This window comes from Tripterygium wilfordii, chromosome 15, assembly GCF_013401445.1.
Source record: "Tripterygium wilfordii isolate XIE 37 chromosome 15, ASM1340144v1, whole genome shotgun sequence".
Classification (NCBI taxonomy): domain Eukaryota; kingdom Viridiplantae; phylum Streptophyta; class Magnoliopsida; order Celastrales; family Celastraceae; genus Tripterygium; species Tripterygium wilfordii.
The window spans coordinates 3590929-3604633 of NC_052246.1; the positions used below are offsets into that span (position 1 = coordinate 3590929).

At 34.7% G+C, this 13705-nt stretch overlaps 2 protein-coding genes across 2 annotated transcripts; both read left to right on the forward strand.

Moving 5' to 3' along the window:
• The first annotated feature begins 57 nt into the window (after nt 1–57).
• On the forward strand, nt 58–1352 carry LOC120016179. The gene has a single exon (XM_038868826.1). The coding sequence runs from the start codon at nt 392–394 to the stop codon at nt 1073–1075; it is 684 nt and encodes a 227-aa protein (XP_038724754.1). The 5' UTR covers nt 58–391; the 3' UTR covers nt 1076–1352.
• Nucleotides 1353–5488: 4136 nt separating this feature from the next.
• LOC120017316 lies at nt 5489–9332 on the forward strand. The gene is made up of 5 exons (XM_038870494.1): nt 5489–5571; nt 6393–6503; nt 6952–8057; nt 8178–8729; nt 8836–9332. Exons 1-5 carry the CDS (start codon nt 5489–5491, stop codon nt 9330–9332), a joined length of 2349 nt encoding a protein of 782 aa, XP_038726422.1.
• Nucleotides 9333–13705: the final 4373 nt, after the last annotated feature.

The following is a 13705-nucleotide window of genomic DNA, read 5'->3' on the forward strand; positions in this document are numbered from 1 at the left end:
ACCATCATGATTCAGAAATCTAATCTTAAACTAAACAATCAAAAACGTCAACAAAACATCCCGGAGATCCCTCACTGTATATATATATATATATAGTTATATACACACCAATCTGAACCCATTCTCATGAGGTCCCAGCAGCCCACTTGACCATTCCACTTCAAACTTCAAACCCTCATCTGCCCAAACGCAGCGTTTCAATATCTTGCTAAACCCATGTCCAACCATGGTTGACACCTAACCCAAATATGCTTAACTATGGTTTATTTTTACTCCCCAATCAACCCACACACAGACCCACTACGCTTTATAAACACAAACCAACCTCAGCCTTTGAAACAGACTAACGAGAGAGGAAACCAAAACGAACGCCAATTTTGATTAGAAGAATATGGAGTACATCGACGAGGAAGAGGCCTGGAAATGTCCTAAACACCCCTCCAAACGCCGTCGTTTGGGAATCTGCCACGTCTGCCTCCGCGAGCGTCTCGCCTCGCTCTGCCCTGACTGCGCCAACGAGCGACCGTGTTCCTGCAGCGCCACAACGTCTTCATCCTCTTCATCGTCCTCTTCCTTCTCTCGATTCTCCATTGCTGGCGGCGAGATCTCCGGCGGCGGTATTGGATCCGTCGGCCGTGTATCTAACCTCATAGAAAGCGAGCCCGCGTTCCGGAGATCGAGATCCCTCGCGATTCCGTTTCTCAGATCGAAACCGAGCGTCGGCAGGGATTTCGGTGAACGACTAGACATGTCAGAGGCCCATAAGAACAAGAACTCTTCGTCGTTTTTGTCGTTTTTCAAATTTAGTAAGAGCAAGAGGTACGATATTGATGCGATCAGTACCGTCTCTGTGGAAGCCGCGACAAAGAGGCCCGAAATTAGCGTGGAAGACGAGAGGAGAAGTATGATGAGAAAATCGAGGTCCGTGGCTGTGACGTCAGATTCCGGCATCCGTGACTCAAGGGCCGCGCCGTCGAAAGGTAAGGGATGGCATTTTCCAAGCCCGATGAAAGTCTTCAGGCAGTCCAAAATTTCAAGAGTGGTGCACGAAAGGTCGCCCTTGTACAGAGGTTAATTAATATCTATATATATATATATATATATATATATGCCTTGTTAATCCATTAATATTAATAATGTTATTTATATATGTATTTTTGGAGGTTCAAGATGAAATTAAGAGGGTTGCTTAATTGATTTTTTTTTATTTTTTGGGGGGTTTTTCTTGGAAAACTTATTGTTAATGTGGGTGGGGTAAAAATTGTACTTATGATGTTGCCAACTTACTGTGTGCATGATTGGGTTGGATTTAGTTAAAAGAATCTTTCAATGCTCAACTGCCTCCTCATAATGATGGATAATATGGACCCATTTGCCATGTTCTTCCAAAAAAAAAAAAAAAAAAAAAATCTAACTAAATTTATGATTGTAGAACTCTACTTCTTTCTTAATCTGCTCTGGCTATATCAATGATTGATTTGGAACATATGTAGCCTCCTACTAGCCTTTTTTAAAATTATCATACAAATAATCCAAATGTTCCAATTCCAACAATAGAGACCATGAGTTTTCTCCCCATGTAATTTGATCGTAGTTTGGTGTTTTTTTTTGTGTATATAGATTGATAAACCACAAAATAACTAAATTTAACCCAAACTCACACCAAATCGAATATTCAAAACTAATGCTATGAGTAGTTTAGAGTTGAGAGTAGTCATGTGAGATGATGAGCTGCTGCTGTTTCCATTCTGTATAACTAGAATCAATAATATATGTGATGTACTCTGGAGTAAAGGGAATCACCAACAATAATGAAATTGTGGTTGGCTCATTATTATTATAACAACCTGTAATTAATTGATTAATTAAAAGGAAAACACACATGGGTGGATTAACAATCTGAAAACTGAATTTGGAGCAAAGTAACGACATTAACGGGACATGCCAAGCGCAAGATGAATGTGAGGTGAATGTGACAATGAGTGTGGGTGAGTCTCGAGCATGATCATATTTGATATTAAATAAAGAGTTAGTATGAGTGTTAGAGTTTCAATAGCACAAATTTTCATATTATTATCATTTTTTTGCTTTTTCTTAAAGACTAAAATTAAAAACAAAATAAAGATAAAATAATCCATCACATATTAAAACTCATTATCATTTACGAAGAATAATCATTCTCACCATGTCAGTGAACTTAACCGAGGAAAGATTGACAAAATGAGTTACAGATTCTACTCTTTCAAAATCAACCAACACAAGAGAATAAGTTTCACCCTCATTCTCCAGTTCACATCCTCTAAATGCCAACTAAATAAAATACCCCATAACTAGCGCAATTTTCTATACATTTATATGAGGAACCTGAGCACATGTGATTTGATTGACCAGATCATTCTTATTTCTTCATCTTTGACTGATAAAAAGGTTACATGGGATAATTGAATTATTCAAACTTCCCTTATGTAGAGGCAAAATAATAATGGAAAGAGTTTTGGGGTGTGAAGTGAATCTTGGTTTTCTGACACGTGGGGACTTTAGTTACTGGTGGATACAATTGAGACACAAAAGCCATGTAGGGAAGAAGGAAAAAAAAAATGAGAGATTTGAGAGATTGACAGTACCCAACCAATATAGTAGCTTTTTGAGAAAGTGCCATACAAATGAGTTAAAAGAAATTGAAGACATTTTTTGATGCACAATTTGGGACACTGTGCTTGTGAGGGCCCATGGGCTTTGCTCTTGTCATGGTCATTTGTACTACTATTCCTACCTTTTTAATTCTCTGTCCACACGTCTTCTTGTTTGCTTTCCATTTTTCAACTTTCATTTCTTTTCATCTGATTCATCAAAACCAACCATCATCATTCATCACCCCCTTTTTTTTTATTTAATAATGAACCTGTTAATTGCATTCTTGACCCAAAGTACAAGATAATTTTGGGTTTAAATGAATTACATAATTTAATTCATCACATTGTTGAATTCAACCCATGGTGAAAAGTAAATAACATTGTTTAAATTTTGAAGGTAACTCAAGAGTTCATTTATTTTTGAGATAGGTTAAAAATATATGATTTTTTTTTTTGAATTAGAACCTTTATATTATGGCAAATTTAAAGATATTAACACGACTCGGCACATATTATAAATTTCTATATAAAAATATTAATTTTAATTAGTTTATTTTTAACATATATAAATATTTGAACCTTAAATCTGTTCCAAGTATGAGGGCATGATATTTGGCTTGTCCCATGTTGGCTTTCAAATGGACGCTACTATACTAATCAAAAAAAAATAAAATTGTTTCATGATTCATGGGCCCACTATAATATATAGGCAAAAAACAAATACAACAAATTTATATCATTGTGAAAGATACGCATCCACTCTCCATTAAATCCCACAAATCACTATTATCAACAAAATTTGATGGACTAATGGAACATTCATATAGTGAGATCGTGGTTGAATAAGCAAACAAAGGAAATAAAGGAGGTTCTTGGTCAATATGGGCGTTTGCTTTTAACGTGTCGGGAATATGATCGGTTTCACATTATAATCCCCGATAAAAGTTGACTTTTTATGATGACATCAAATCTTACATTAAATTAATTACTAATACGTTAAATAGTCGGTTTTTTGTTGACCAAGGGCATATGGCTTTGAAAGGTTAATTATTATATTAATATAATCGTAATATTCATATAGTCCCTTCCCTTTAGACTTTAGTGGTGAGGATCGACAGAGTGTACAAAGTACAGGCTAAGTAAATCCATTAGCACATTAATTTCTTAGTTTTTTGTTAATGCGTTCTTGTCTTTTTTCATGTTGGAAGCACTCACAAATTGCACAATTATATCCTACTTATAATTACTTTATTACGCAAAGCTACTATAGTGTCTGTTGTAATTGTGCTAGTCGCCATATTGTATTAGAGACAATTATAGTTAACTATCACAAAATAACGTTGAAGTTACTTAATGTGGAAGTTAAATTTTCGACCTTCCATATTTACAAGAAATTATCGTAGTCAATTTTAATAGCGCAACCAAATCTTATTTATTGATATAAAATATGTTGAAATACAAAAAAAATAAAAATAAAATATATATATATAAATTCTACGAAAGGTTGATTATTCTAAAAGTAGCTTAAGATAAGACTTAAGAGAGGAGAGGGAAAGAAATAAACAAATGATATCTTGTTCAAATCCCGATGTCTCTAGAGGAACACACTCATGTGAGTGCAATGACCCACCTTGCACGTGACGCCGTCGTTTTATAATTGTACCCGTTTGAGCTTTGTAAAGCCCGTTGGAAGAAGTCGTCCCTTCTCACATGTCTCAATTTTTGTCCCGCCAGACAGCATTTGGCATTTTGGGAAACCACCGGAGTGAATTAAACCACACGCAACAGACAGACAATACATACACACACACATTGTGCACACGTACGATTCCAATACTCCCACGAATCTCAGTCCATCATTATGTTTGATTACGTGGCGTGGACTGGTTCGGTGTATTTGTCTTGAAGAAAGAAAGTACGACTGCGTAATTGCAACGGAGGGTTGCCTACCTGGTCGAAACGGCGACGTACGAAGTGTGTGAGGGGATCCACTGATGATTCATAATTGGAATTGTCAAAACATACATAATCTGTACTCTGTAGTGTAAAAAATGAACAGAATGTTAAAAAATAATGATTTTTTAACATATTTAAATACAAAACACATTGATTAATGATGAATCTACAATTAGAATTTCGAACCCACATACACATAAATAATATTGTCCGTTTTGGATTATCTGATTCGTTCTTATGGATAATTTGAGTCTACATGACTTTGTCTTCCTAGTAGATCACTCATCCCAATAGTACTCTCGCATAAGCACATTTAATTATGAAGTTACTATAGGATTTTAATCTCCAAAAAAATACGTTGTTGATGGTTAAGAACTGAGATCATCTATATATGTTAACATGTAGGACGAATGCAGTTGATGCAAAGTTATTAGGATAGGGACAATGTCAAACATCATTTGAAGCAAAAGATAAAAGTTTAGGTGATAAAAGTTTTTGATATTCAATTATAAAAGACGTAAATCAAACCTTTCAACCAACCTGTACGACTTCTGAGAGCAGCTTTTGCTAAAACTCGAATCATTTCTTGATCACATTAACAAATTTCAACTGAAGAACATAAACATATATTAAGTGATGGGGACTTTGTTGACTTTATATTATACATGAAAGTGTAAATTTTCCGCATTAATTAGAGAAACATGAAAGTGAGGATAAGATTAGTACACTAATAGTAAAATTATTGTTAACAAGTCCACTTCAAAACAAAGTTTGAAAGCACATATTTGACTGACTAGCTTAAAAGAAAAATTAAAATTGACAGTCAAGCACAGATGAAAAGATCAAAAAAAAAAAAGGGTAAACAACACTGATCATGATTTACAAAAATTTATGCAATAATGGAGGGAGTTTGGGACATGCAAGCAACACAATATTTGTTATCGTCCTCATGTTGCAAAGAAAGTGACCCTAGATCACAGAAGTGACTGATTATATGTGTATAATGGATCTGTTGGGGCGTTGAGACATCAAATCCAAGACAAAGTTAGCTTCATGTACACTAACTTTTCTACTTTTTTTGTAGTAATCTCTCATCTGCTACAGTCTCTTGGATTAGATTTCCACAGAAGTGACTTATGGGTGAAGTGCCAACTATGCATACAAAGTTGCTTCATGTACACTAACTTTTCTACTTTTTTTTTTAAGTAATCTCTTATTTGCTACAGTCTGTTGGACTAGATTTCCACAAAAGTCATTTATGGGTGAAGTATCAATTATATATGATGAGCACTATATACATCCCATTTTCAACTAAGTACATCCTACTCTAGTGTATTTTTAAAGGGTTAATGGGGTGTATTTAGTTAAAAATTGGGTGCATATAATGCTCATCATTATATATACATACATGAATTCTCTTATACGGATTTAAAGTAATGACTTAAAATGTGAATCATTTTTTAAGAGTGTGCATAAATAAAATAATAAGTGGGGCCACTGCTTTTGGGTCATACATATTCCAAATTAACCGTAAAAATATAGATGATATGTCCGTATTTTAAGTTTGTATGAGAGAATTTATATATATATGAAAACGCAAGAAGTTTTTCACAGGACGTGTCGACTAAAAATTAACGGACAATTGGCATTAAGAGCAATTGAGACAACTTAATTGTAAAAAGGACCTGGGTCTTTTCAAAATTGTAAAAAAATACAATTTAAGGGTAATTTGGTCATCTAATTTAAAATATTTTTTGATTTATACCTATAATACCCTTTTTCTTATTCTTTTGGTTTACGCAGCTGCCTTCTTGGTTCTCGATCTGAATTTTTTGGTCGAGCTGCTCCTCTCTCCGTTTTTGGTCGAGCAGCTCCTCTCTTCATCGCCTTCTTCTTCGTTGCTCGATCTGGATTGTTTGTCGAGTTGCTCTTCCGCTCTTCATCACATTCTTCTTTGTTGTTCGATCTGGATTGTTTGTCGAGTTGCTCTTGTCTCCTTTTTTGGCCGAGCTGCTCCTCTCTTCCTCGTCAAAATCTACATCTCTTGCTCATTCTGGAAGCACATTGTTGTGAGCTGTTCTTCTTCATTTGTATTTTCATATTTTATATTGTAGTTTTCGGTTTTTGTTACACAGTACATTGATTGAAATTTGTTTATTGTTGTGGTGGTGTTAAGTTGATAATATTATGATACTTTAGGGAGTTTTAGACTTATTATGTTGGTTTTTCTGTTGATGATGATACTATTTATTCCATATTTTATGATACTGTAGGTGTCTGTAATAATGATACTTTTGTGATACTATTGGTAACTAATGATACTATTTTAATACTTTTATTTTGTTTGCTTATTTGCTTGCAGCATGATGGATGTTGTTTTTCTGATGGTTAAGTATGGTGATCAAGTGTTGCCGATCAAAGTTTCAGATGATTTTAATTATAATGTATTGTTGCGTAGTATTGTTGATAAATGGAGTTGTTTGGATTCTAACAACTTCCATTTGCTTTATTCAATACCTGCGTATACTGGGTGCTCTTTGAGGAATGATGAAGAATTTCGCACAATGATATCGTTGATTTCTGTTTTACGTTTGCAGCTTGTGGAAGTTGTTGTCACAGTTGACATTGGTGGTTTGACTGGGAGTGTTGCTAGTGTGTCAAATGTAAATGTCCATGTGAATAATTTTGGTGATGCTGAAACTATTGATGAGAGTGAGGAGGTTTTTAGTAGTAGAATTTGTTCTTCTTCTAATTCTCGTCCTTTGCTTTCGTCTTCTTGGGCTAGTTTTATCACTCATGTTGGGCAGGGGTTTGATGGAGGTGTAGCTGATTTTAGGATTTCTTTAAGTAAATATTCGATTGAAAGAGGGTTTAAGTTTGTTTATTTAAGGAACAATGAGGAGAGGGTGGATGCCCATTGTGCAAACAAGTATTCTGAAGGATGCAATTGGTTCGTTCGTGGTTCTTTGTCTAAAGTAAATGGTGTTTTCTACATTAGGAAGTTGTGTAATGTGCATACTTGTACTGTATTGTTGAGGAGGGACACGAGCTTAAGGATGAGTTCGAAACTAATATCTGGTTTGATTGTTGATATTGTGAGGAGTAAACCTTCTTTGACCCCGAATGATGTTGTTTCTCATTGTCTTTCAAGCTATGGTTGTATTGTTTCCTATGACAAGGCCTGGGGTGCTTTGGAGAAAGCAAAAGCTTTTATTTTTGGTGACTCTTCTGAATCCTACAAGCAGTTAGGATGGTATGTTAATGCAACTAGGTCTACTAATCCCGGGAGTCATATTGTTTTAGAACTTGATGAAGCTTCAAAAAAATTTCAGCGTTTGTTTGTTGGTCTTTCTGCTTGCATACATGGTTTTTCTCACTGTCGTCCCATGTTGTTTCTTGATGGGACTTTTTTGAAAGGTCGTTTTAAAGGGATATTGTTGTCTGCGACTGGAAAGAATGGTAACCAAGGTGAAAACTTCTTTTAATTTTGAATTTGACATTATCAGTGTTTGATACTATTCTGATACTATCCTGATACTTTATTGATACAATGATGATATGATACTTTGTCTCTCAAATTTGTTGCAGGGTTGTTTCCATTGGCTTTTGCGGTTGTAGATGCGGAAAATCTTGTTAATTGGTTGTGGTTCTTGGAGCAGTTACGTATTGTGGTTGGTGATTCCAGGACTATTACTTTTGTTTCTGATCGTAACCTTGGTCTTATGGAAGCGTTGCCAAAAGCATTTCCTAGTGCCAATCACTTTTTTTGTTTACAACATTTGAAACAGAATTTGAGAGATAAATTTAGTCGTGGGGCATTTAGTAACAAACAAAGGGAACGAATGGTATGGTTGTTTCGGGAGTGTGCACATGCTCCTAGTGTTTCAATACTTAACGATAATTTGATGAAACTGAAAAATGAGGGTGGGGTGATTGTTGACAACTTTTTGGCGGATTTGCCTTTAAAGTGTTGGACGAATGCCTATAGCGTTGGATGTCGGTATGGTGAGATGTATTCCAATGCCGCTGAATCGTTTAATGCTTGGATACTTGATTGTAGAGATTTGCCTATTACTCAGATGGTTGATAAGATCAGAGTTAAACTTATGGACTGGTTTTATGAAAGGAATACTGAATCTGGTAATATATCTTCTTGTTAATGTTTGTGTTCTTCGTTGAAGATTGTACATTATTTTTTATGATCTATTATTTGATTTTATTTATTGTTTTTTGTGTAAATTGCTAGGTTCGTGGAGCGGGGTTTTGTGCCCTAAGATGGTAGAAAAGCTGCAGAAGTATGTCGATGAATGTCGGCCTTGGATTATTCATAGAGCATCTGATAGCAAATTTGAAGTTGTTTCAGATCCTCCCCATGGTGTAGATATTTCTTCATGTAAATGCTCATGTGGTATGTGGAGTCTTAATGGTTACCCATGTGTGCATGCGGTCAAGGCAATAAGTAGGTGTGGCAGGCCTATTGAAGAATTTGTTCCCTACTATTTCCATGTTTCAGCTTTCCGAAAGTCATATGAAGAGCCGATTCATCCCATTCCTGCTTCGTTGAGTGTTGATTTTAAGGATGAAAACTTTGAGATTTTACCTCCTGTTACAAAGAGGCAACCTGGAAGGCCTAGAAAGAGGCGCATTAGATCAAGGGGTGAGGAGGTACGAAGGATTCGTTGTGGTAGGTGCGGAAAGTTAGGCACCCACAATAGGAAATCTTGCAAGGAGCCTTTAGCTTAGATTTTTTGTATTATTCTTATTCTATTATTAATTGTGACATGAAGTGGTACGTTCTGGAGTATTATTGTAATATGAACTTTAGTATAAACATAGTATCACATTTATATATGATTGTGTATCAGCATAGTATCAGTAAAATATTAGTGTAGTACCATATACCTTATTATCATATCTAAATTGACATATTTTAGTATAACATGAAAATGTTTCAGCAAATTATCAGTTCAATTGTCAGTGTAGCACCATAGACATGATTATCATATATGAATTGACATATCTTAATATGACAGGAAAATGTATCAGCATACTATAAGTAAAGTACAAGTGTAGTACCATAGACATGATTATCATATCTAAATTGGCATATGTTAATACAATAGGAAAATGTATCAGCATAGTATCAGTATTGTTATGGCATAGTACCACAAATCCTGAAAAAGAAAAGCAAACCAGTCTAACTAAATATCGTAACTTAATAGTGTCGGTACCAAAATTGTACCAGTTTCATCTACTACATGAACTTTACAATGCATTTAGAATTCCAACAGAGACATTATCAGAAGTGTGGATCATAGAATGTGCATCATGGAGTGTAGTCCTTTATAAAGCTTGAAACCATTTGACACTTGTATTGTGTGACTTCTGTAAGCGTCATATCTTCAGGAATGGGGACTTTTGTAATTAGGCACTCCATGATGTGGCATACGTGTATGCCACAGTCGACCCTATCAATATTGAACATTTCAAATTGTTGGTTATTTTAATTTTTTGTTGGTATGAAAAAATATAAATAAATTATCATTCGAAGTTTAACTTACGTTCCGGTCCGTTGTTGAGGGCATTTCTTTGCTGACACCAATGGGAAATTGTACTCAGTATCAAGGCTATCGACATCCACATCTAATCCACGTTCAACCATTCTATCTATGTAATGTTCTTTCATTTTCTTTTCCACATACTGTTTCTGCAATTTTGTAAGCCATACAATTATACATATAGTTTTATACTTATAATTGAAATTAGTGTAAAGTTTCATAATTTTACCACAGTCCTTGCATCCTCCAGGTAATAATCTTTTGTCCCTGCCCTGGGCTTATTGCTATTGTAATGAGTCCATTCAGAAGCTTCACCATCCAACACCAATATTGTCCAATGATTTGGATGAATGCTTAATGGTTTACCCCCATTGGAATTCATTGGGAAGATCAAATAACGGGTTAATAATGTTACACTCTTCAAAATGTTGTCTATCTTTTCTTCCCTTAACCCTTTTTGATCATCCCTCTTGATGTATGTCTGCCATATCAATTTTAGCAATGTTAAATCAGTATTGTATCACTAATGTATCATTAAAGTATCAGTAAAGTATCAGTAAACTAAACTACTGTTAAAATGGACCTACCCAACATAAAGAATCAAACACATGGAATGTGTTATTATCTTCTTTTCTTCCAGGGTTTTGATGTCTGACATAGTACTTGTCTGTCAAGATCTTTGCATGTGAGTCAATCACCTGAAAAAATTGGAATTGTCGAAGTCAGATTTTTTTACGTAGGTTTTTAATTTCTTTGGTTTCAGATTCTTACATTGTTTGATGTGCATTTGTCACAGAGGATTTGAGCCACATCATCCATACTGACATGCACTGAATGTCTTCCCCACTCACCAAAAATAAGAACACTGTAGAAATAGAAATTAGTATCAGTATAGTATCAATTAATTCATTGACTTATGTTTCATTGTACTTACGTATCACCGTGCTTTGTCAAAATTTTATTGATTTTTTCTTTGTCTTGTCTGGATAGCATGGTTGCCGATATCCATGTTTTTGTAATTTTGGAAACTTTTTTTGCTTTTTCAACATTGACGTTGTCTTCATTGTTGTTGCCAACATCGACAACAATGAAGTCATTTTCTTCATTTCCTTCATCATCATCTGAGTAAACCTGTAAAAAAGTTTAATTGAGAGTATTGTAAAATTAAGACATTTATTAATGAGGTTATTGTACTATAGTTATTATCACTATAGTATCAGTCGAAGCACATTATACCTGTTTCTTTCCTTTCTTTATAGCCCTTGCTTTTGCCTTCTTTTTTGGTGAACTGAAAGTGTATTTAAAATCATCATTTCTGTTTCTCTTTCTATTGTCCTTGGCCTTTATTCTTGCAATCTTGGATGGTGGCGACACATTTTCAGTTAATGCTTGTTCCTCAGGTATACTGATTTGAATTGGTGTAGAAAACTGTTGAAGCACATTATAAAGTTAGTAAATTGGAAAATACCAATTAATGTGTATGAAACATACCAATTGGAATGTAGGCATATCATCAAATAATGCCCTTCCACTATCTTTGAAGACTTCTCTTGAACTGTCTTCATGTGATGCCTTTGCCAAAGGACTCGAGACAATAGCCTATGATTGCATTTAAGATTTCGTATCAGTCATTTTTCATAAAAGTATGATTTAACAATAAAACAATGAGTAAAGTTTAAGTTTAAATTACTAAATTCTCCTCTGTTGGTAGTTGGTTTAAGATTTCTGAAACAATTTTCGTTGGGCTTTCCATATCAGCCTGTGACTAGAATACAATAGAAAAAATTTACAAATAGTATCACTAAAGTATCAGTTCAAAAAAGAATATTTATAAAGTAATACCAAACTTTCTTCCTCTGGCAGTTTGTTGCCACTTTCTTTCTCTGTTCTTGCTTCTTTTGATTGAGGTAATGGCTGTGAAGTATCACTAAAGTATCAGTTCAACTATTAGTTATGTATCGGTATAGTGTCACATAAATTTAGTACCATAATTGTGTAAAGAATTTAATGGATATATTTATTTACCGGAGTTGTTGAAGTTCCTGCTTCATAGTTGCTTTGTGGAGTTGTTGCCCTTAAAGCTTGTGTAAATTGATGAACTTCATACTCCATTAACTCAGTATCTAGCCTCTCTGAGATTTCATTTTTCTCCTTAGAAACACTTTCCATTACAGCTGACAGTTTCCTCAACTTTTCCTCTAGATCAGCAACTTTTTCTTTCAACTTATTGTTTTCCTTTTTACTCTCATGGAGCTGTTGTTGTAGTTCTTGCTCTCTCTCCTTTGAAGTTGTTAAATTTGTTTTCAATTTATTAATGTCATCTTCTAGATCATGCCCTTCATTACTTTCCTCATCTCCAGAGTGAGTTCCTTCATCACTTTCTTCATGGCTTTCTTCAACACTTTCTTCATCAACCTGCATATGTGTATATGTGTAATAATGTATCGATTTAGTCTAATAATTATATCACTATAGTACCAGAAAAGTATCACTTTATCATTGTACAATTTTTGTTTTTTAAATTGTTCTCACCTCCTTCAATATCAGTTTTTGCATTGTGTTGCCCTCTAAGACATTGGTCAGATCTCTTACGTCCCATTTCGCACATAAGATTGTTGCCTTCTCAAGCTTTGGTTCTGCAATTTTGAACTGCTCCATTACCCAGAACTGCAATAGATTGTTGTGCAAATATTATTTATTATGTTTCAAGTTTGTATCATTAAAGCATTATAAAGAATAAACATTGTTGTTTACTTACCGGCAATGCAATCACGCATCCCACAACATTTGTAGAGCTTGAGTCACAAAGTGATGAAAAAAAGTAGTCGTAGATGTGGGCAGTCCAATTGTATTTTTTCATGTCATCTATCACTTCAACATAGTTAACATATGACCATGTTAACGTGAGGGATTTGTTCGGGACGAACAAGGAAGATAAGAGAAACATTACTATCAATCGACAAACGTCTTCTTCGTCATTCTTGTTTCTCCCTTCGGCAGCTTTCTTGATTTTTTCAGTTATGACTGTCTTGTTTAGTCTTTCTGTTTCCTTCAATCTTCTTGTAATGAAGGAAGACTTCTTGTCCTTCCTTTGCTTCACTATCTTCCCTATTTGAATTTTTTTCGTCCCGTCATCGATTCCAAACACTTTCTTCAAATCATCACTGGAAAAATTGATAAACCTTCCATTTATCTTGAATTCTTTCTTCTTCTTGTCAAATGTGTCGATGATGCTCCCCAAATAAGAGTTTCCTATCCGACAATCTGCTTTTGTAATTTCTTTGTTGATGACTGCATCTATTAGACGCCAAAAAGGTGTTTTCTTCAGATGCAGAGTGTGCTTATTTGTCAACTTTAAGTCATCAACAAGTGTGACAAATGCATGGAGGCTTGATCTAAATTGTCTTTCCCCCTGAACAAAAGTATAATTATAGTATCAATTGTGCAATACAAGGTCTAATATATAGCCAATTGATGAAAAGTATCAGTATAGTATCATTTATACAAACTTCCTAGAAAGCACACTTCTGCACCAAAAAACTCTATTTAGCAAACCAC